At 42.4% G+C, this 23268-nt stretch overlaps 1 protein-coding gene across 8 annotated transcripts in view; it reads right to left on the bottom strand.

The window, feature by feature from the left end:
- Window positions 1-23268, bottom strand: part of plekha6 (pleckstrin homology domain containing, family A member 6) — a 153222-nt gene that overhangs the window by 36358 nt on the left and 93596 nt on the right. For 7 of the 8 annotated variants that reach the window (XM_072665527.1, XM_072665526.1, XM_072665531.1 and 4 more), the window contains one exon: window positions 8874-8974. In XM_072665527.1, coding sequence (XP_072521628.1) covers window positions 8874-8974 — 101 coding nt within the window. Of the gene's footprint in view, window positions 1-5582; window positions 5703-8873; window positions 8975-23268 lie in introns of those variants that run through there. The other variant, XM_072665533.1, reaches the window with a different exon arrangement.

Consider the following 23268-nt stretch of genomic DNA (forward strand, 5'->3'; position numbering starts at 1 on the left):
TTGTATAAGATGCCTTCTGAGGTCCTCTAAGAGGTGTTTGCATCACAGCCTGGTTCACAGTAAGATCTTATTGAGAAGGCCAGATTTGTCATTAACCAGGCTTTGTGTTTCTTAATTTAATCTAAAAGCACCTGTGAAACCCACACTTCTAATCTTATCTCCTTAATTAAAACTGAAACCCCCCTTCAGGAAAGTTGTTAACTCAGAGGTTTACTTACTTTTTATGCATGCAAGTGTCCAGCGCTAATGATAAATCAGAATCGTCCAATGTGATCAACCATGCTACCGACTTGTTGGGTCCCTTTGCAGACTCAACAACGCTGGGGTGGTGCCTGCCCAGGCCCGTCGTTTGATGCCCACTAACGTGTTGACAAAGCAGTCGACCACACGAGCACAAACAGCAACAAGAATGCAGAGGCCAGTCAGGAATAATTACTGATTACTGCAACCAATAATGACTAGGCAACTTTGAGGGTAGATGATTGCATGTGCATGCTCAGTCTCCTCTGTCTACCTCAAACACACACACACACACATATATACACACATACACACACCTTCCTCCACTGCTAATGCGCTGCCTGAGAGCACAGGGTCCCTGTTCCACACTGAGTAAACATGCGCTGCCCACATGGCCGATAAGAGCAAAGCCTCACTCCCACACACAGGCCAAGATACCCAGTAAACAAAATGCAACAGTGGCCCTGGGAAATCAGTCCCAAGCGTCTGCGAACAGAACACCCTGTCCAGACCAGCTGTAGACTTTTTCAGAGCTGATTCACGCCCCACATAAACCCAGTTTAAACCAGGACGTCCACCACTTAACAAGCAACTCCACATTACCCTGAACCAACATTCATTATTTTTCTTGATCAAGCAGCCATTACATTAAAACCACTGACCTTAATGAATAGCACAGATTGTCTTGTTACAGTGGCACCTTCCAAAGGGGTGAGATGTATTTAATAGGCAGCAAGTGATCAGTCAGGTCATGAAAAATGGGCGAGCGTAAGAATCTGAGCAACTCTGAGCAGGGTCATAAAGACAGCTTAAAGTATAGCTGTGTCAGATAGGCAGGTCTTGTGGGGTATTCCCAGTACCTACCAAAAGCAGTCCAACCGGTGAACCAGTAGCAGGGTCATGGAACTTCAAGGCTTATTAATGCACGTAAGGACTGCAGACCAGCCCATCTTGTTCGACCCACAGAAGTTCTACTGTAGCACAAAGAAGCTGGTTGTCTTGTGGAGCCGATACGTCAACGGCTCTTTGCCACTTTTGCTAAATTTTCGACACCAGTTCCATGAAGCTCTGCTGATTTCCACGCACCAGGCAATTAGTAGTACTGGCCCTCAACCATAGTCGTACTGGCTCTCGACCACAGTACTGGCCCATATTATTGTTATAAACATTGGCTGGTACTGATGAAAATGTACTCGGATGTTTGTCAAATAAATAAATAAATAAATAAATAATCAATAATGGCTTTGTGATTTTTTTTGGCACGGCAGTAAAGCAGATTTCTAAGTCAGTGTTTATAAACTGTTTGTTATAAACTCTTGTTTCTGAACCTTAAAGTCAAGAAGTCATAAAACAACAAGTATCTTGATCTAAATTTGAGTATTTTCCCTTAAAATCTCTCAAACCATCAACGGCTCTTTGCCAATTCTGATCAATTTTCAACACCAGTTCCATGAAGCTCTGCTGATTTCCACTCACAAGGCAATTAGTGGAGTGGAATTCAGTTGGAGATACGGTCATTTCAAACATCCCTCAACTGCTCTCGATGTTGTAGTACTGGCCCTCAATCAGTCATACTGGCTCTTGACCATAGTACTGGCCCATGTTGTTGTTACAAACATTGGCTGGTACTGATGAAAATGTACTTGGATGTTTGTCAAATAAATAAATAAATAAATAAAATAAATAAATAATCAATAATGGCTTTGTGATTTTTTTTTGGCACGGCAGTAAAGCAAATTTCTAAGTCAGTGTTTATAAACTGTTTGTTATAAATTCTTGTTTCTACACATAAAAGCAAGAAGTCATAAAACAACAAGTATCTTGATCTAAATTTGAGTATTTTCCCTTAAAATCACTCAAACCGGTGATATTTCTTGTGCTCTTGTGGAGCCAAAGCCTCAATGGCTCTTTGCCAATTCTGCTCAATTTTCGACACCAGTTCCAGGAAATTCTGCTGATTTCCACGCACAAGGCAATTAGTGGAGTGGAATTCAGTTGGAGATACGCTCATTCTAAACATCCCACAACTGCTCTTGATGTTGTTGTGCCGACTCGTAGCATCAAGGTCAGCGGAGACTCAGAGGAATGCCCTTAATCGTAAACTCAGTCAGACCTGCTTCAGTCAGATGCAAGCGAGATGTAACTGGTTTCTCATCACTCTTCCTTCCCGTGGGACCATGTCCTGGGATCTGGCCTGCTTTCTGCTGGATGTGGGACCATAATGCATGAGTGGAAGAAGGCCATAGGATAAGATTCCTCTCTTGTTTATCTGCACTCATTCACAAAAACTGATCCATCAGCACTCTCTACCCTGAGATCCTTCACAGTGGAGCTTGTATCCATGAGGGTCCTGGATAAGGACGGGCTGATACGATATCTGACCATAGTACTGGCCCATATTATTCTTACAAAAGTGTCTGGTACTGATGAAAATGTTTTGGATATTTGCAAAATAAATTAATAAATAAAATAACAGATCAATAATGGCTTTGTGTTTTTTATATCACAGCAGTAAAGCAGATTTCTTGTTTGGAGCCTTAGCATCTCCTAGAAGTGTACCATCTAGAGTAAATCATTCAGTACACGAGAACGTCTCTGCCTGTTACCTAGTGTTATTTAGCATGTAATGTAATGACTAAATAGGAAAATACACTATATGGACAAAAGTATTGGGACGCCTGCTCGTTTATTGTTTCTTAGGGTGTTAAAAAGAGCTTATCCTGCTTTTGTTGGAGTAATTGTCTCTACTGTCCAGAGAAGAAGGCTTTTTACTCCTTTTTACTAGGAGCACTGCTGTGAGGATTTGATTGCATTCAGCGACAAAAGAGTTAATGAAGTCAAGATGATGGATGATCACCAATACACCTTATCCCTAACTCCCTGACTCATCCTATTCAAAAGTACTGAATGGAGCTCCACCATCCATCATTCCAGAGAACACAGTTCTTCCACTGCTTCACAGCTTAATCTGCTACTCTACCTACTAGAGGTAGCATTAAATGCTAATTCTGGACTGACATGTTTTACAATAGAAGGTTCCCTAATGAGAAATGACACTCAAGTATTACTCAAATAAAGTATAGTTATAATTTTTGACTATATAAAAAAAACAACAGCTGATGTAGCCACTTATCTGAACGTCTAGCTCCTTAAAATCAGTATCAGTGATAACACTGGATATCGGTCAGGCCCAGGTCATGAAGAGGAGGGTGTAATGTGCAGCACTGCCAACAGGGCCTGCTGGGAGACACAGGAAGGGGAACAGCCCCGGCTTCAGATCAGTTTAAGATGCAGCCTCACTGCAGTTATGCAACCCCTCTTCATCAATATTCAAGTAGCGCTATTCCGGGCTGAGGACGGGGAGTGTGTGTGTGTGTGTGTGTGTGAGTGAGTTTCTTAAGAGTCTCATTACAGAGAGAAACACACACAGTGAGAGACAGAGGGGTAGAGAAAGAATGAATCTCTGGGTGGGGGGTAGACAAAAAGAACGAAATAGGTAGAAACCCCACAGTCAGCAGCCCAGCAACCAGTCAGAGCAGTGTAATACGTTTTGTATGCCTTCAGAGGATGAGCCCCGGGCAAAGCAAGGGAAAAGCAAAGTGCAGACGAACTGAACTACATCACTACACACCACCAAGTCATGGGAAAATACCACCCGGAACATGACTCCAGACAGACCTATGTTCATATACAGCATATAATAGATGTGTAATAAAGGCTGAATACTCAACTCAATTACCAGATCTAATTATGGCCAATTAACCCACCCATTCATAGCCCCCCCTAGCACTAGCAATGCTCCTGACACTAGAAGGCTAAGGACTTAACACACACGTGAAGCCAGACAATGCCTACCTCCTTACTGCCGCTGATGCAGCATCACCAGGCGGCCAACACGCTCTGAGGAAAGCTCCAGGTCCCCAGCTCCACCGCACTGGCTAACAGGCGCCTGTGCCGACACCAACATCGCTTTAAGATTGATGAGGGGAGACAGCGCCACCTACCCAACTGGACAGAAAGCACAGCCAATTGTGCTCTTTCTGACTCCGACTGCTGATGGCAAAGCAGCCTGGCTCAAGATTCGAACTCGAGACCCCATGGGCCATAGTAGTAGTGTATAAGACCACTGAGCTGCTCAGAGCCCCCATCTGCTACTGTTCTAATGTGATGTGAGTTTTTTTTTTTTTATTTACAAGCTGAAACTGTATTATTGCTGAAATATGCACATGCATAGTCCACACTGCTGACTGGATCTTTTTGTTGAAAGGCGGGACTTCATCTATAAACATAAAATTACTAGAACTCCCATTCATTTTTCAACCAGTGGCCGCTCTCCTCATGTAGTATGCCCAAATATATATGCCCAAATGTTTGTGGACACACCAGCTACTTTAATTTGCACTCATTGCTGACACAGATTTGCAAATGCACACACACAGCTTGTCTAATCCCTGTAGAGAAGAAGTACTGCCAATAGATTAGGACTCTCTGGAGCAGATCAACATCATGACCCTATTGGCTCCATGCTGACTAATGCCAGGCGTGGGCTAGAGGGGTATAAAGCCCCCCAGCATTGAGGTGTAAATCAGGTCAGCTGCTGGCGGACATGTGTGGAGTTCACAGAGAAGCTCAGCACCTTAACTTGAGTTGTTCTAGCTTGTGTTCTTCTAACCCACATATCAGTAACTTTACTAGATAACAGCTCATTCTCAGTACTGACTACTGTATTTGTGTTTATTGGTGTTTATTAGGGTATATATAGTTTTTGACCTCATGATACATTCTTAATGCTTTACTGTACATGCTGATTGGTATTAATTCAATGTTACAGTGTTTTTACAGTAAAATAACACCCTTACTGCTGAGATAAATAGCGATACAGGGTTTTTTTTCGCACTACTGACTACTGTATATATGATTTTTATGTGTATATTTTACGGTTATACAGTGTTTTTACTTCACAACATATATTTATTACGTTACTGTCATTTTTTTAGTATTAATTCAATGTTACAGTGTTTTTACAGTAAAATAACACCCTTACTGCTGAGGTAAATAGCGATACAGGTGTCTTTTCTCACTACTGACTACTGTGTTATCTGTGTGTTGAGATACGTAGTTTAAAATGACGAACAGTTCTGGATCTACTAAGACTGAATACAAACAATAGCGCTGGTCTTTTTTTTAAGTGTCATCAAAAACTGATCACCCTTCTGTGGAGGAAATATCACCGTCTGAAATGAGATATCCCATCTATTCAGAAAAAGAGCAAACAAACCCTCCACAGCCTCGAGGCCCTATCTCTAGTTCTGACCAGCATTAGATAGAACAGGAGACGTTACCTTGTGGAGCCCGAATGGGAGGAACAAATGGAAGGTGCGCGGACGCCTGAGGTGCTGGAGGTGTTACTGTTACCGTTCGCTGTCAAGCCAGTTCTGATTATGCGTGAGCGAACACTCTGCTCACTCTCTGTCCACAGTTTAAACCCAAACACACACACACACACACAAGACAGAGTGTCCTGCTTAATTATTAACTTTGTGCCAAGACAAGTTCGAAAAATGCTGCCTGGGTGTCGCAAGGTGACATCATATCCGTCCGAGTCATGCTTTAATAGTTCATGCCATAAACAGAGGACACCAAACCTTATTCATGTTTAATACAATAACACAACACACTACACACCCCAGTGTCCTTCACATCTCCATCTAACACACACATTTCTGCATGATAGCTTCAACGTTGCTGAATAGGGCTGTGTATCGTGGAGAACTTGCCGATACAATACACATATCACAATACAGGGGGTATAATTCAATTTATTGCAATACTGTTAACAAGACTATACACTACATGGACAAAAGTTTTGGGACACATGCTTCTGAAATAAAGGACTTGCTTTTGTTGGAGTAACTGTGTCTACTAGGAATGGAAGAAGGCTTTATACTAGACTGTGGAGCAAGCATGGCTGTGAGGATTTGATTGCATTGAGCAAGGAGTGGTAGTGAGGTCAGGATGTTGAGATGATTACCACCCCTCCTCATCCCCAGCTCCTCAACCCATCCCAAAAGTACTGAATGGAGCTCCACCACCATCATTCCAGAGAACACAGCTCTTCCACTGCTCCACAGCTCCTCAATGCTGGGGGGCTTTATACCCCTCTAGCCCATACCTGGCATTAGGCAGCATGGTGCCAATAGGGTCATGATGTTGATCTGCTCCAGAGAGTCCTATTCTATTGGCAGTACTTCTCTACATGGACTAGACAAGCTGTGTGTGTGCATTTGCACATCTGTGTCAGAAATGGGTGCAACTTAAAGTAGCTGAATGCATTTATTAGAAGAGGTGTCCACAAACATTTGGACATAGAGTGTATATGGCGAAATTGTCATAGTATAAGTAAAAGTTGACTATCCAATCAGAACAGTGGGATCTGAAGACTGCCCTCTAGTGGTCGGGGTTTAAATACAACACTAAATGAACCACTGTCTGACACCAACCACTGTTTATTAATATTTTAATAATCAATACTGTGTTTTTGAGACTCTATAAAGTACTGTAAAACGTAATATCACAATTCTGCATTTTTTTCGAACACCCTACCTCTGAAGCACTTAGCTTTAATCACGAGGGTCAACAAGTTTTCTGTTCTTTTCTAAGTACCCGGAAATTCTGACACTAAATATTATTCCTACTAATCGACTGCCCTTCAGGAGACAGCACCCAGATTCAGCCCTCTTTCAGACACACAGTTAACAGCTTTAAATAGGTTTTATGGAGGCAAAGCCCTTCTCCACCCCTCTGACCCTTCAAAAGGCCAGGTCAAAGGTCCTCATCGTTGCATCTAAGCCTTGCCTATGGCCTAACCACCCAGCTACAGGCTGAGTTCAACTGACAGACCTCATAAAACTGAAACGGTTACATCAAGTCACTGAGAACCTGTGCAGACCTGCCAGAAGCTCCACCCCAGCCCAGAGAGGACCTGTGCAGCCAGGGGGTGAAGCCCAAAGCAGCACCCAGAGCTATAAACACAGTTTCACATTCTTCACACGCTCAGGCAACTCGGGGCACACACCTGGAGTGTCATGTCACACGTTCTCCAGTGGACACCCCATTGCTCTGTAGCTGATTTACGGCCCACGGTTTTAATAAACTCTTCTTCTCGATGGTGTTCAAGAGGACACTCTCAAGAGGACACGCTCAAGAGGACACGCTCAAGAGGACACTCTCAAGAGGACACTCTCAGTTCAGAGAGTTACGCTCAAAAAGGTTTCATCTGAGTAAATTTGAGAGAAAAGAAATGTTATTATTGAATTAATTTATGTAATTCCATTCTGGGCTTCTACTCAAGTCAGACTTGTACGTAAGTCAATATTTTAACCTTAACGTCTAAAAAGGGGGTTTCTGGACCCCTAGTTTTATCGGGACAGGTACAAATATGGCAGATATTGTGTTGATAATGATCAACCTTTAAGGCCAGGATTTAAACTTATGATCTCCAGACTATTTCTTGTGTTTTATTTTCTTTTTCCACCAGCTAGGACTCCCCGCCGCATGATGCTACCAGAAAAGCTAGGATGCCCTTCCTCTGAGTCACATGAAGCAAGACAACATTGTCTTTTTAAACTGTTGTTAAAATAATGTCACTGTACAGCTCAACACACTCGGAGGAGAACACTAATCATCACTTCTGTTACATCAGCTCATACTCAGCTAACAGACGCCAACACTGGATAGCATCAGACTGATGAGTGTTGGGGGGAGAGGGAGAGCCAGTACACACTCAGAGAGAATGAGGTCCTCTCTGGACAGAGGAAAATGATAATCAATATATTATTATTGTATCATTAGGATAAAACATTACAAAAAGAAAGCGTGGATCCACAAATATTTTTGGACATATAGTGTAAACTAATCTAAACATTTTTCATTTTCAGCCCCTTAAAGTCCCCGCAAGTCTTCATTCTTCATACATTCAGCCGCTATAATATCCCATACATCAACAACACCTCATGCTTTCCCAGTCTTGTGAAGCACTGCATGTTTTTTTGCTTTCCCTGCTTCAAAACACCTAACGCAATTCACTAGCTCTTCTCAAAAATGGGCGTGATAGGAGTGGGAAAAACACTGAAATGCGCCCACCAGGATCAGGGCTAGAAAACAAACAGGTACATGACAGCTAGATCTTCAGCCAACTCCTGCAAAGCCTCCTTCACTGCAGATCAACCGACAATATGGAGCTCAGGAAAGAGCTGAGTGTGGGTCTAATTAGAGCACAGTGTGGTTTTATGGAATAGCAATGAGCAGCAATGGTAAGAGCGTACAGTGTATACAAGCACTCTTCCCGTCTGAGCATCCCAAAGCCACTCGTCACTGATCAGGAGGGAATAGAATGTGACAGTGCATTTGCTTCTCCAGCACAAATACACACACACACACACACACACACACACACACACCCTTGTGTTAAAGCGCACCACTATAAACCAGAATGCTGTGGTTTTGTCAGGATGCCGAGTGTGTTGTTTAATAGCCATTACTGTACATGGAGAACTCTCACTGTACACAGCCCACTCTAAACACCCCAGCCCCACATCAGCACCCCCCAGGCCAGCTCCCCCACGCTCACTCACCTTAAAGGCAAACTTCCGGCTGATGTTGTCTGAGGACTGGACTGGTCCGATCTTGAAGCTGAGGAGAGGAAGGCTGCCAAGGACTACTTCTTCCTTTTCGTCTGAATGGGGTGAAGATAAACATAAAAGGACAGGTCAGCATTTTTTTTTTTTAGAAAAATGAGCAAAAAAGGAATTTGTTCAAACCGTGAGCATTAAAATAGTCCAAAAATAGATCAAACAAATCCTACAATACCATGATAATCTGAATAAACCTTGAGGAACCTGACAAAACTTCTCAAAATCCAAAGAAAAAGGAGAGTTTGAATGAATAATGCACCTAAACACTCCATTAAAATGCACAAAAACAAAGATCTCAATCAGCAAAACCACGCTCCAGCCGACAGACTAAAAGCATGGATGAGCGGTTGGCATTCCAGCCAGCAGGATTGGGAAAAGGCTCCATAAAAAGCCAAAAAATGGGAGTCTGAATGGAAGGTAACCTGCCTTCAGGCTGATCAGAGGGCCTGCTGCCCCAAACAAACACCCAGCTGATCCTCCGTCACTGTCCGGTAAGAGCAGGTGCTCCCCTGAGCCGCAGCACTGTGGTGGACAGATAATGGCAAAGCAAAGTCCAGGGAAACTGCAGGTGAATCCCATAATAGACATCCATTTTAGTCCAACAGTCCAGAGCCGAGCGGAGCTGTCAGTGGCACGAGAGTGACAGGAGGAGAGCAGTGAGAGGAGCGGCCGGGCGAGCGAGCCACTCCGGCTGATTCAATAATGTAGCAGGTTGTTAATTTTTAAACGTAGGAGCGAGCGGGGCGGGCGGCCAAGAGGGTCTGCTGTTCTCTCTTCTGCTCCCTCTCTCTCTCTCTCTCTCTCTCTCTCTCTCTCTCTCTCCAGCTCTCTCCCCAGGGCTGTGTGCTGCTGCTGCTGCTGCTGCTGCCGTGGAAATGGGCGCTCTACTGAGAGCAGTGTGTGTGTGTGTGTGTGTGAGTGTGTGAGTGTGTTAGTGAGAATGAGGGAGAGAGAGAGAGAGAGAGAGAGAGAGAGAGAGAGAGAGAGCAAGAGAGAGGGGGTGGGGTTGTTTTGTGCAGTATATGACTGAGCAAAGCAGTGCTGAGAGAGAGAGAGAGAGAGAGAGAGAGAGAAAGAGAGAGAGAGACAGAGAGAGAGAGAGAGAGCGAGAGAGAGAGAGACAGAGAGAGCGAGAGAGAGAGAGAGAGAGAGAGAGATAGCTATCAGTCGTGTGACTCAGTGCTGCAGGAATTCTGGACTGGGGCCAACCCTACTGTACCTGCTCCAGTCACACACACACACACACACATACAACCACGTACACACAGACACACACGTACACAGACAGGTGAGTGTAAACAGAAACGCCCAGCACACACACACACACTTACATACACACACACACACACACACACACACACACACACACACACACACACACACTGACACACAGACACATACTGTTGATTTTATCACAGGTCAGTAAATTAAGATTATTATTATTAAAAGGTATTAATACATTACATATGCAGTATTATTATTATACATTATTAATATACAGTCAGACAAGTGTTTAACTATTTATGTCAGCAGGTAAGTGTGTGTTTATTTGGCTGTAGAATACTATATAACACTAAAATAAACACAAATAAACAAACAGCCTGTTGATAAAGTACTGTTTATTTGTTTGTTGAATGAATGCTCAGGACCTTTGTACAGCATTGCATATATATATATATATATATATATATATATATATTAATTCAATGTAGTATCACTGCAAAAACCTTGTATCTCCGCAATGGCGGCTTTACAAGAGGAACAGAAAAAACCTTTTTAGCTTTCAGTGGACGTCAATCTAAAAAATTATTCTAGATAAAATAAAAAATAAAATAAAAAACGATCATTTAATTTAATTTCATCCCATTTTAACTATATTCTATTTTGTCCAAATTCAACTTTTATTGATTATTTACACAGCCTTCGCCTTCACATATCTACACATGGATGTTTTAACCCTAACCCAAGTCTTCTTCTGACACCTGAGTAAATAAATAAATGCTATGAGTTAGGATATCCATATATTCAAATACCACCCCCCACCCCCACCCCCCGGTGCTCCCCCAGGCGTGCTTCAGACATGTGTGAAACACTGGAAATGGTCTAAAACTGCTTTGATAAAACACTATAGTTTAACATACAATAATAACGTTGGAGATGCCACCAGCAATAATGTGTATAAGCTACTCTTATGTAATAAGCCCAACCCTAAGTTTACCCTTTTGGCTTGTGGGGAAAGAACAAAAACACACTTAATAAAGTGATTTTAACAGTTTTAATAAAACAAAGTCGGGATATTCTGCTCCTGAGAGCCATGAAAACAAACAAAGAGACACACAGATCGAGGCAGCAGACAAATGGAGCGCTAAACACCAACAAATCAGAGGTGAAAAGCATGCTCTAATTTATGGCGCTGCGGCCTCCATAAAATTCAAACTGACTGCCGCAAAGAAAAGCGTGCAAAGCCTCAGACACACCAACAGCAGCCTGAAGAAAAGGAGACAATGATTATCAGTTCAGGTGCAGAAGATCTCCCAGCCGTGCCGGGCCAGAGATAACAGCAACCTGTCTGGAAACTAAATCTATTTATTGTGCTTAAGCAGCTCACGCCCATGGAGCCTGCAGGACTGCTCCTGAGAGGCCGAACACACACTTTTACACACGCATTCCCCAAATTATAGACCTCAGGCCACAACTGGCACTTCCTCACGTGCAGTCCACACACACCTGTTACTTAAACACACACACACACTCACACGCATCCGACCGTGCCCTGCACTACTCTGGGCGGCATCAATGAATCACTGGCATGACAGCAGCTTAATAAAGCCATACCAGACTCAGAGCCAATCACTAATATTGATTAACTCCTTTACCACAGACCCGTCAGCGTGTCCAGACTTCTATTACTTAATCTTACACATCACTCCTAATGACGCTGCGGTGAAGGATGAGCCTGACGGTGTAGCAGCGCACCTCTACAGATCCCAGACATTTACTATGGGCAGCAATTGGTCAGTGGGATGGGATCAACGCACTGAATGTAAGAGATGTGTTTCAGCAGAGCTGAGGATTATGTGTATGCAATGTTTAAAAAATATGGTCAATAATTTAGATTATGAATGTTTATCAAATTCTCCTCTTTTACAAAATCATCCAAAACACTGATGCCAACATCATGCATCGCTCAATATCTCAAAATCCAAGTCCAAAAATGACTTAAAGGAAGGTAAATGAAGTCGTATTAAAAACAGGTGATACTGCTAATATTTCTCATCATATAAATGTTATAAATTTACATATGATTGGGTCAAACTGGTCCCTTTTTCTCCCAGTCTGGTTCTGCCAATTAACTCACTTGTTCGTAGCCCCCCCAGCACTAGCATTGCTCCAGACACCAGGAGGGTAAGGACTTAACACACGTCTCCTCTGATCCATGTGAAACCAGACCCTGCCTCTGTTCACACTGCTGCTGATGTTACAGGTGGCTCAGCAGTCTAGTGTGCTTCCACTACGGCCCAGGGGTTCGAATCCCGAGCCATGCCGCTTTGCCATCAGCAGCCGGAGTCCTAGAGAGCACAACTGGTCTGGGTGGGTAGATGGCAAAGTGGCATGGCCTGGGATTCAAAACCCTTGGAGCCTTAATCATCATCTTAATAAGATTTGCTAGGGTGACTATATTTTAGTTTACAAAGAAGAAGACACGGGGGGGGGGGGGGGGGGGGTGCATGGGTATCCACTGTAGTTAGGATGTCTGGGGTGCCATGGCTGAGGGGTTTAAGTTGCAGGTTGAACTGAAAGGGGATGATTTGGCCATATATTTGTCTGTTGATGACCAATAAATATGCAAATGAGTAAGTGTGTGTGTGTGTGTGTGTGTGTATTCATGTACATGAACATGCTGTAGCTACAGGTCTGAGAGGTATATCCACCCTCACATACACACACACATAAGCACACTGCCATGGTCCTCTAACTTAGGCCTGTACCATTGTCTGGAAGGGGGAGTTAAAGCCAGGGTGCGAGGAAGCAAAACCAAGGGAAGTGAGTGGGTATCCATGCTAGGCTACAAGCAAGCTGTAGTGGACCGGCTTTACTACCTGTCACAGGGTTGTAAAAGGGCGTGTAAAACTGCATGTGGGTATTTTTGCCCTGATCTGAGTCACATACCTTCTCTGTAGACATGAGAACAATATTAAATACTGAATAAATGCACTAAATAAAAGAACCCACAAAGCCACACACACTACCAAGACTGGATTCCACAACAGCATAGCCAATCAAATGTGGGCCTACACAACAATGGAGCAACAGCACAGGTACAGCACACACACACAATAGCCATGAGACCAGACTTCCAGCAACTACAGACTGCCTAAACTCAGTAATCTTAGAAAAGCTCATAATAACAAACAATAAATATACGTTTAAGATCCCACAGAATCTCTTCTGTGACCATGTCTAGATGCGTCTAGATGTCCTAACTGACACTGACCCAAACATCCATTTTAATCTCAGCCCCTCAAACCAGATTGGAATTTAAATGGTTAATAAAATATGAATTTAATCAGATACATTACACTGTTTATATTCTATAGTTATGCTCAGACCATTGGGGCAAGACGTGCCACTACAGCCACTAGCTAAATATTTATAATAACTTTATAATATTAAAATAATAATAAATACATATTTGTTATTTAATGTTTATTATTTGTTATATATTTATATGTATTCTTGTTCTTATTTAGTTTTTGTTTTAATAATAGTAATAATAATAATAATAATAATAGTATTTAAAAAAACTTTTTTACATGTAAAATGATAAACGTATTGAAATGTTTTAACTTTATAAAAAATAAATATAATTTTAATTTCTACATTAATTTTTAAAAATTGATTAAATGTAGAACTTTTATTTGGGAATTTTAGGACTTAAAATGCAGAACAATTGTTCAGACATACTTTGAAAGTTTTTAGTTTTTACTTAATTTGATGTATTTTTAATTGAAATAAATGTATATTTATTATTTTATAATATGTTTTAAAATAATAAAATATTTTTACTAATTTATAGTTAGTTATAAAGTAAATCATTTATTCTGTAAAACCTAAGATGACAATTTGACTCATGACTCACGACGCACAAGCTTCTTAACCTGAGTAGGAGGCATCTTGACCCGACAGTCAGATCTGAATAGTCTCTTTTTGTGCTGTATAAGTCCAGCTGGCTGCGGTTCCAGCTCTCACCTACTACTGTGTGCAGGTTTAAGCACCATCATCCCGAGCACTCTGAGCTCACACACACACACGGTTTAGCTCTACAGTTAATGGATGCCATTTCCCCCTAATTAATCAACTGTTTGAGGAGAACAACTGATTAAACAAGCCACTGATTATCTTTTCTCAGAAGCCAGGAGAAGACTGACTCATGCTGAGCGGCCCAGTGTTTACACTGATCAGAGATCAGCTCATGGTTTCTCTCCTTGGTGGCTGGGATCAGGTTTTTAGAAAGAGTCAGGTCTGAGGTCAGGTACAAAAAAACCATGAGTCAGGCCAGCCCGGCTGAGGCTCATTCATTACTGGCAGTCTGTTCTTCACATCTTTCTGAGCCATTTCATTTCAGATTAACAACACTTCCTGCTCTCTCTCTCTCTCTCTCTCTCTCTCTCTCTCTCTCTCTCTCTCTCTCTCTCTCTCTGGCTCGCTCGCTCGCTCTCATGTATCTGGCGTGTGGCTCTGCTACAGCATCTGCAGTGACGAACCAAAGCGGCCCATTCTTCACTGCAGGAACGGCAGCCGAGGCATTAAATCGCTCCGTCACACATTCTCCCTCTGCCTTCTCCACAGCGCAGCTGGAGAGATGGAAGCAGGGTGATAAGGTGACAGCGGGCCCTCCGAATCCAAATGCAGCCCCACTGCCAGGAAATGAAAGCAGCCGAAGGGAGACGGCACAGAAGGCCGCCAAGTGCTGCATGTTTTGCTGAATGCAATTCCGAATAAATGACCAGAGCGTCCCGGGACGCCATTGAACTGAGGAAGGAAAGGAAACTCTGGGCTCCTCCTGCTGTGAGTTTCCTCTTCCATTCAGGGCCATGGTGTTACTGAGTTGTGTAATTAAAGAAGGCACAGTTTATGAAGTCTGCTGAAGCTCTCGCGCAGAGCTGGACTTGAATGATGAAGGGGTCACTGTATGTGTAGACTGAATGAGATTCAGTAGAGGAAATGCTACTATGCGGCACCTTCACATATCTTGTTGCTGATCTACTTTCAATGGAAGTCAATGGAAAAATATTTAATATGTTTATATATACCAATAGAATTTCTAGTGGTCCACTCATCATGGAAAGTGGCCTGACAGCAGAATAACCTGATAAATGTCTTCCTAGTTCCCAGCCAGCATGCTCTGTAGGGCTCATATGCTCATATGGGCTTTAAGTGGGTTGGTACATATGTTGTAACTGGGGCCTGGTTGGGGCCAATGGTTCCAGCCAATCCTAATCTCACATGGGTCCCATCTAGGCTTCCATGTGCAATGCACATCTCAGATGGGGCCCATGTTTAACCCCTCCTGGTCCCATCACTGACCCTGGTTGGCAGCATGCTCTGTAGGGCTCATATGCTCATATGGGCTAGGTGGGTCCCAGGTGGGCATGGGCTTTGAGTGGGTTCGTACATATGTTGGTCCTGGGACCTGGTTGGGCTTCCCAAATGGGGCCAATGGTTACAGCCAATCCTAATCTCACATGGGTTCCATCTAGGCTTCCATGTGCAGTGTACAGCTCAGATGGGGCCCATGTTTAACCCCTCCGGGTCCCATTACTGAAGCTGGTGGGCATCCATATGTGCTTCCAGGATGGGCTACCAATACATGAGCCCCACATGAGCCAATTTAAAGGTCCGCACTCACACATCTCTACACAAAAAGTGGTTCTTCTATGACATAGCTCAAATAACCATTTATTTGTAATGGTTCAGGTAACAGCCAGGTAACAGAAGACACAGCCTGCTCATACTAGAGGCCAACAGAACTAGCAAATACTAAAATTCCATGGATTTATCTGAATGTCTTAGCTGTCACTGGTCGCTGTACTGTTGTGGGTAACAACCCTGGGATTCGACTCCCTGGCTGGGCAAGAACTTCACACTATACCAAAAAGAGCCCTTAGGCAAGAGTCACCTGATTCAAATGTGGATAAAAGTGTCAGGCAAATGCTATGAATGTAAAACATCCATTTTGCATAAAGAGCTGCTTTTAGATTGGAATGAACACAACTCGAAATCACTCATGTCTGAACATCTGAGCATTTCCAAGCTCTTCACAGAGTCTGAGGAGGTCCAGGTGGATTAGTAAGGACTCCACCCACCCAAGCCACTGCCTGTTCTCACAGCTGCCCAGCGGCGGGAGAAGCATGAAGACCAGAACCAGCCGGTTCCAAGACACCCTCTTCCCCCAGGCAATCAGGCTGCTGAACAGCCAGTACTACAGTGTATCAGACCAGTCCGTCACAAAGACCTCATCACACATTCTCTCCATACACACACACACACACACACACACACACACACACACACACACTGGAACAGTGACCTGCACACTGCACCTGAATCACACATTATCCAGTGTCTGTATGTAAATTATATATATATATATATAGTCTATATATATATATATATATATAGACTATATATCAGTCTATATATATATATATATATATATTAGGCCTGTACATTTTAAACAGTGCAGTAATGTGTGTGTAGTGTGTGTATAAAGTAAGTTAATGTGTATATCATCCCTGTCCAATGAAAAACATGTATCTCCAAAACGGCAGCTTTACAGGAGGAAGAAAAAAACTTAAAAACTTTCAATGGAAATCAATGTAAAAATATTTTAATATTTTGGCAAGTACTGGCAAAAGTGGCAAGTACTTTTGGAGCATTTCTATTGGTCCAAAAGTCTATTGGTCCATTCATCAGTTTTTCACTCACTTTTGCACTGGTGTTAATATGCAAATTAACCTGATTAGATCTGATTTGATTTGATTTGATGATGAATGCAGCACTTTCATGAGGAATAGACCAATAGAAATGCTTCAAAATTACTTGGAACAAAATCTTTTTACATTGATTTTCAGTGAAAGTGGAGAAGGTTTCTTCTCTTGTAAAGCTGTTTTTTTTCGGAGATACAAGGTTTTTGTGTGACAGTGAGGAAATGAAATATTGGCTTTATTTAAGTTCAATAAATATGACATATGTGTCAATTGCATTTGACAACCTACTGCCCTATTAGTCAGGAATGCATGTCTAAGCCTGGAGACAAGCCTGGATAGTTGATGGGTTAGGGGCCCAAGGGAAGCCTGAGTGTGAGTGTATTTTAATTAACTCGGTGTCATTTACAGCATACTGCACACACTCTGATAAAGAGAGACAGTCTTTATGCTCAAATACGACGGGCAGCTGTGGCCTACTGGTTATCCTAGATAGATAGACAGACAGATAGATACAGTTACACAATACAGCAGAGTAATACAATATTAATCAAGAGGGTCCTTGCACAGTAAGGGTAATTTGTTGGGCTCTCTCTGATACTATTCCTGCATAAGCTGAGGGAACATCCTACAGTCTGAAAAGGGGTTTACAGAAGCAGTATCCTAGTGCAGTGTCTCTCACTCACTCTCAACCCAGTCCTAAGTGGACAGTGAAGAAACACACTACCTGCTAAACCTCGCTTTACAAGGCCACTGACTGGGCCTGACTCTGAGAATAAGGGCAGAGATCTCCTCGAGAGGTAAAAGAGGAGGGGGTAGGACAGAACAATGTAACAGAGAGACCGTGGCAAAGTCAACAGGGTTGAATCATACAGTCTCCACAAGCCCCGCTGGACTCCCACGCATAATTAAGCCAGCTTAGCAGTCCCGAGAACCTGCAGTGCAAAGGAGCCAGAGGCTCAGCCCAGCTAAGAATCATTAATGGACCCATCAGTGGTCTGAGAGTAGTCTGCAGCCTTGGACGAGGGTCCGAAGCGGATACAGTGCAACTACCTGCTTATTTTCCTCAGTTTTCTTTTATTGTGTGAATTTTGCCCCTGAAATCCACTTCTAATGTGTGTGGGTTTATGTACCAAAAACAACCATAATTCATATTTCATAATTCATCATCATTCTGTGTGTGCTACTGCTTCTGGATTTGAACAGTTAACATCTACACTATGTGTCCAAATGTTTGTGGACACCCCTTCTAATGAATGCATTCAGCTATTTTACATTTACATTAATAGCACTCAGCTGGCACTCTTTTCCAGATGCTGCCTGTATTACAGGGGTGGGTCAGTGTAGTGTTAGGAGTCTTGCCCAAGCACTAGTCACCCAGACTGGGAACTGAACCCCAGTCTCCCACATGGTGTGGTTGGCACTATTGTTGCACCACCCCAACCACCAACTGCTGATTTTTAGTTGCACCCATTGCTGCCACAGATGTGCAAATGCACACACTCTTGTCCCTGTAGAGAAGTACTGCCAATAGAATAGGACTCTCTGGAGCAGATAAACATGATAAAGCTATCGGCACCATGCTGCCTAATGCCTGGCGTGGCCTAGAAGGGTAGAAAGCCCCCCAGCATTGAGCTGTGGAGCAGTGGAGGAACTGTGTTCTCTGGAATGATGGTGGTGGAGCTCCATCCAGTACTTTTGTGGAGTGGTGATCATCATCCAACATTCTGACCTCATTTACGGTCTTGTCACTGCACGCAATTAATCAAATCCTCTTTCTGGTTGAAAACCTTCTTCTCTGGACAGTAAAGACAGTTACTCCAACAAGAAACACTTTCTAATAACCTTGATTTCAGAAGAAACAGTGAAAGAGCAGGTGTCCCAATACTTTTGTCCATTTAGCATAGCAAGAATCAGCAACACAAATAACACACTGGTTTAAACAATGTACTAAGGTACATGGCAGTGACCATTCTCAATTTAACGTTGTCTGGTTACCAAAGTGACCGGTTAGGCTGAGGTTGCCATAGCGATGTGGTCGATCACATCATACGTCTAGTCTACAGACTCATTCATCTCCACTGGTACCAGCCAGGCCACATGCAGTGTACACGCTGTTCCCTCTGACTGAAGAGGTACACAAACCCTTCTGTAAATATGTGCGCACACACACACACACACACACACACACACGGGCTATCCACGTGCAAAGCTCAGGGTCCCTCCATGCTGGCATGTTTCCAATGACGCGGTCGTAACCTGTGAACACACACAAAACCGAGGGAAAGGCTGCGGTGCATTTCGAACATGCAGAACGCAGCCTGTAGCCCACCATCCCCCTGATCTCCCAACCCATAGAGCCCCATGGCACGCACTTAAACAACCAGCAAAAGGGTCACGGGGTCAGCTCCTCTCCCTCTGTCAAAACCAGGATCAAATGCATGCGACTCCTCCCATGGGATGAGGCAGGTGCACAAAGCACGAGTTCAAACAGCCAGTACTGGAGCCTGCAGCTGCCCTCGGAGATGCATACCTATCGCTACATGCCCGAGAGGGTTTACAGAGGTTTTACCACCTAGCCTCTGTCTGCTGCATCTGGAATGTATCTGTAAGCGTATCTCCTAACATGCCATTCGTTTAGTCTGACAGTGTTTCTGAATCCGTATAACATCAGCTAGAGTGCTAAACATCTAGCTAGCATCTACATTATATGGACAAAAGTATTGGGACACCTGAACATGCATTGTTTAGTCTGAAATCAGGGGTCTTAAAAGAGTAAATCCTGCTTTTGCTGGAGTAACTGTCTCTACTGTCCAGGGAGGACGGCTTTCTAGTAGATTTTACTAGGAGCATTGCTATGAAGATTTGATTGCATTCAACAACAATAGTTTTAGTGAGGTCATCTCCAACTCATCATCCCCAACTCCTAAACTCATCCTAAGAATCCAAAAGCATTGGATGGAGCACCGTCTTGTCTTTCCAGAGAACACAGCTCAATACTGGGGGGCTTCAAACATCTCTAGCCCACGCCTGGAATAGGTTCATGTAGGTTTATCTGCTGCAGAGTCCTATTCTGCATTCATTAGAAAAGGTGTCCACCAACTTTTGGACATATAGTGTAGCAAACCTGGCAAAGATCCATTTGAGCATCCAAATGAGTGTTTTATTAGTGTGCTCTGAGCAAGCGTGATCTTTTGCAATGAAAGCCAAGCACTCTGGTACTGGAGGGTTCAACACAGGTGCAGCAGATAGAGACTGGGTTGAGACATGCTGGAGAACTCCTTTAACAATCTTCAAGGTCAACAGAGGTCAACAGGGGTCAACAGAAAGAAAGAGCAAGACGAAAACGACACTTAGGCTTAAGAAGCCCACAGTGTCCCCCCCATGATAAAGCCATAACCACATCAGCAGAGGCCTACAGAAAGACGCAGGCAGACGGCCTCGAGGCTTTGGATTGGATGAGTAGAAATGAGAAGCCTGAGGAGTTCTGAACCCTGCTTTTTTATTGGACACTATTAAGTTACAAAGTCTGAAAATTGAGGAACAGACAGTAAGCGTTCAGCACATGAAAACATCACAGAGCACCAGACTGAGGAGAGAGAGGAGCAGGAAGCGGAAGTCTGATCTGCCTCAGCCTTGAGGGAGTAAGAGACACCCAGGACACCGCTCATATCCCCATTACCTCACATACTAGCGCCATGAATAGCAGCTTGCTACGCACACACATATATCCACTATTTATTATGAGTGTATTTGTGTGTCTTCCACTGACCTGTATATTTTTCTACTTTTTAAATATGTTTAAAATACATTTCACACACTCAAAATGTATTTCAGAATATTTTGCCTATATTCCAAATTTATTTTTGAAATACATTTATTTAGGAAAATATATCAGCATATCTTTTAGTTAAATATTAGCAAATACACATTTAACCTGACAAAACGTTCATAAAAGTACAGATACACAGGAAAGATGCAGTTGGATTGTTTGCTACATATTTTGTTTTTTTAATTGAGAATTGAAACAAATGTATATTCAAATATATTTAATTAAAATAGAATTGAAATTGGCCAATTTCATTTATGCCAAATATATGTTAAAATACAGCTAAACAGATACATTTCCTTACATTGCAAAACTATATTTTATAAATACATTCAGAATATATATATATATAACATTTATTTATTTATTTATTTTTACACCCTAAATATTTGGAAGCCTGTTCATATTCATCTGGAACCTGTTAGTAGTTTCAAAAAGCAGCTGAACACATTTTTTATTTAGTTTAGCATTAGCAGACAGCAGGTCCTTTTTCTTCTTTTATTTTGTATATTTTAATTTGTTTAATATAATAATATGTTTTGTATTATTTCTATTTATTATATTTAACTAAGCTAAATCAGGACCAAAGAAAAATAAATAATGGAGTTAAATAATTAAATTAAACTAAATAATGGAAACAACAAAAGCTAAAGGCTAAAGCTAAAGCTAAAAGCAAACAAAGCTTCAGGCCTGTAGGCTGGGGCCGCAGCTAAATGATGTGGCTAATAACAAACAAAGCACAGCTAAGGCTAAGCTAAGCTGCAGCTAAAAATAAAGCCTACATGTAAACAAGAGATAAAACAAAGACAAGAGAGACGAGGAAGCCATGCAGGGGAAAACAGCTCCCGCAGGTGTCGGCACTCGGAGGGACTCTGAACGTGTTAAATCTGAATTCCCTGATCAGCTTTTAAACTTTTCTAAGCTCCTTGTTCTGCTTCTTAGGCCGAGCTGAAGCGTGGTTCGTAATTGGCCGTTAAGTTGACTAGTGAGGTCACTCGCACTCGTTTGGCCATCAGTCATTCCGGCACCGCAAATCCTCCGTTCTGTCATCACAGCTTTTAACAACGTGTCCGACATGGAAACTCGTATCTTCATAATAATAAAAAATATGGCCGTAGCGTCTACAGCTTAACCCTGACCTCTTGATTCTTATTCAGTAATAAAGCTTTTATTAAGAATGCAGTTGTTTTATCTGTCAGGAGGGAAATGATACATTATTTACTTCCTCCATCTCTTCTTTTTGTTTCTGGGCCCTGCAGAAGCACTCAGAGCTGCACGGTTGCGCAATCACAGGTAAACATAACACTGACATCATCAAACCGTCTCAAATTACTGGAATGAAAGAGCGAGCGGTTGCGTTTTCAGTTCAGCTTTGACAAAAACAAATCACAGGCTGATCTCTCACTGGCTCTAAGACAAAAACAGCCTTCACTGGAGCTGTTGGTGCACATGACACCAAAACAGGACAGCCCATACTCCTTGGGCAGAAAAGAGGGGGGAAAACAGTGAATGTACAGTACGTCATTATTTTAGGACAATAAGTCAAACAATTAGAGGAAAATTTCATAATTCTGAAAAAAAGTAAAAAAAATTACAAGAAAGTCATTATGAGATACTGTCAGAATTCGTTCAGGCTATTAAGTTTCGAGAAAAGTCATTATTTTGACCCAGTAATTCAGTTCAAAGATATTGAGTAATTATTTAGAGAAGTCAAAACATTGAGAAATCAGTTATTTTTTGTCATACCAAATATATTATTTTAGCATAACTCATTACTTTGAAATATGTCGTCAAATAAGTAAATAAAATGAAATAAAGTGAAATATTATTATATTATATTATTATTTTATCAGATTAAGGCATTCATCTGAGATACTGTGCCAAAAATACTGAGAAAACAAGCCATTATTTTCATGACAAGGCAATGTGAGTCCAAATATGAGAAGATTATGGTGTCAGTTTATTATTTTAAGATACTAAAGTGAAACATTTTAAAAAATGTCATAGTTTCTAAATCATTATTTAAAGAAAAAAAAAACGTCAAAAACAGGCCTTTTTTTTTCAGAATGGGCACTTAAGGCTGTAAAGGGGACGGAGACGATGTAAGCATAGGGGAAACAGAGAGAGTAAGACCTGGGGACACAGTTAGGGTTCTGGCGGCTGATTCAGTGAGTGCTGTGCTATGGTGAGGATAATGAAGACTTGGGGCGACAAGTGGGCGAGAGAGAGAGAGAGAGAGAGAGAGAGAGAGAGAGAGAGAGAGAGAGAGAGAGAAGTATTTTGGGATATGCTGGCATTTAGCTGATACACTATATCACAAGCTGCAGACTGGCCCTCAATCGCCTACACTCCGCAGGCCCACTCATTCACTGGACGTGCAGCATGAAGTGGTGCTTTCAAACATTTCATTGAAAACAGTGTAAAGTAAGAAACAGGAAGGCCCAATCTGCTCGTACCACAAATGTGTGGGCTGAGGTGTTATCCACGGTGTAGAAATTGTGGCTCTCTGAGGGTTATT

This window comes from Salminus brasiliensis, chromosome 21, assembly GCF_030463535.1.
Source record: "Salminus brasiliensis chromosome 21, fSalBra1.hap2, whole genome shotgun sequence".
In the NCBI taxonomy this organism is placed as follows: Eukaryota; Metazoa; Chordata; class Actinopteri; order Characiformes; family Bryconidae; genus Salminus; species Salminus brasiliensis.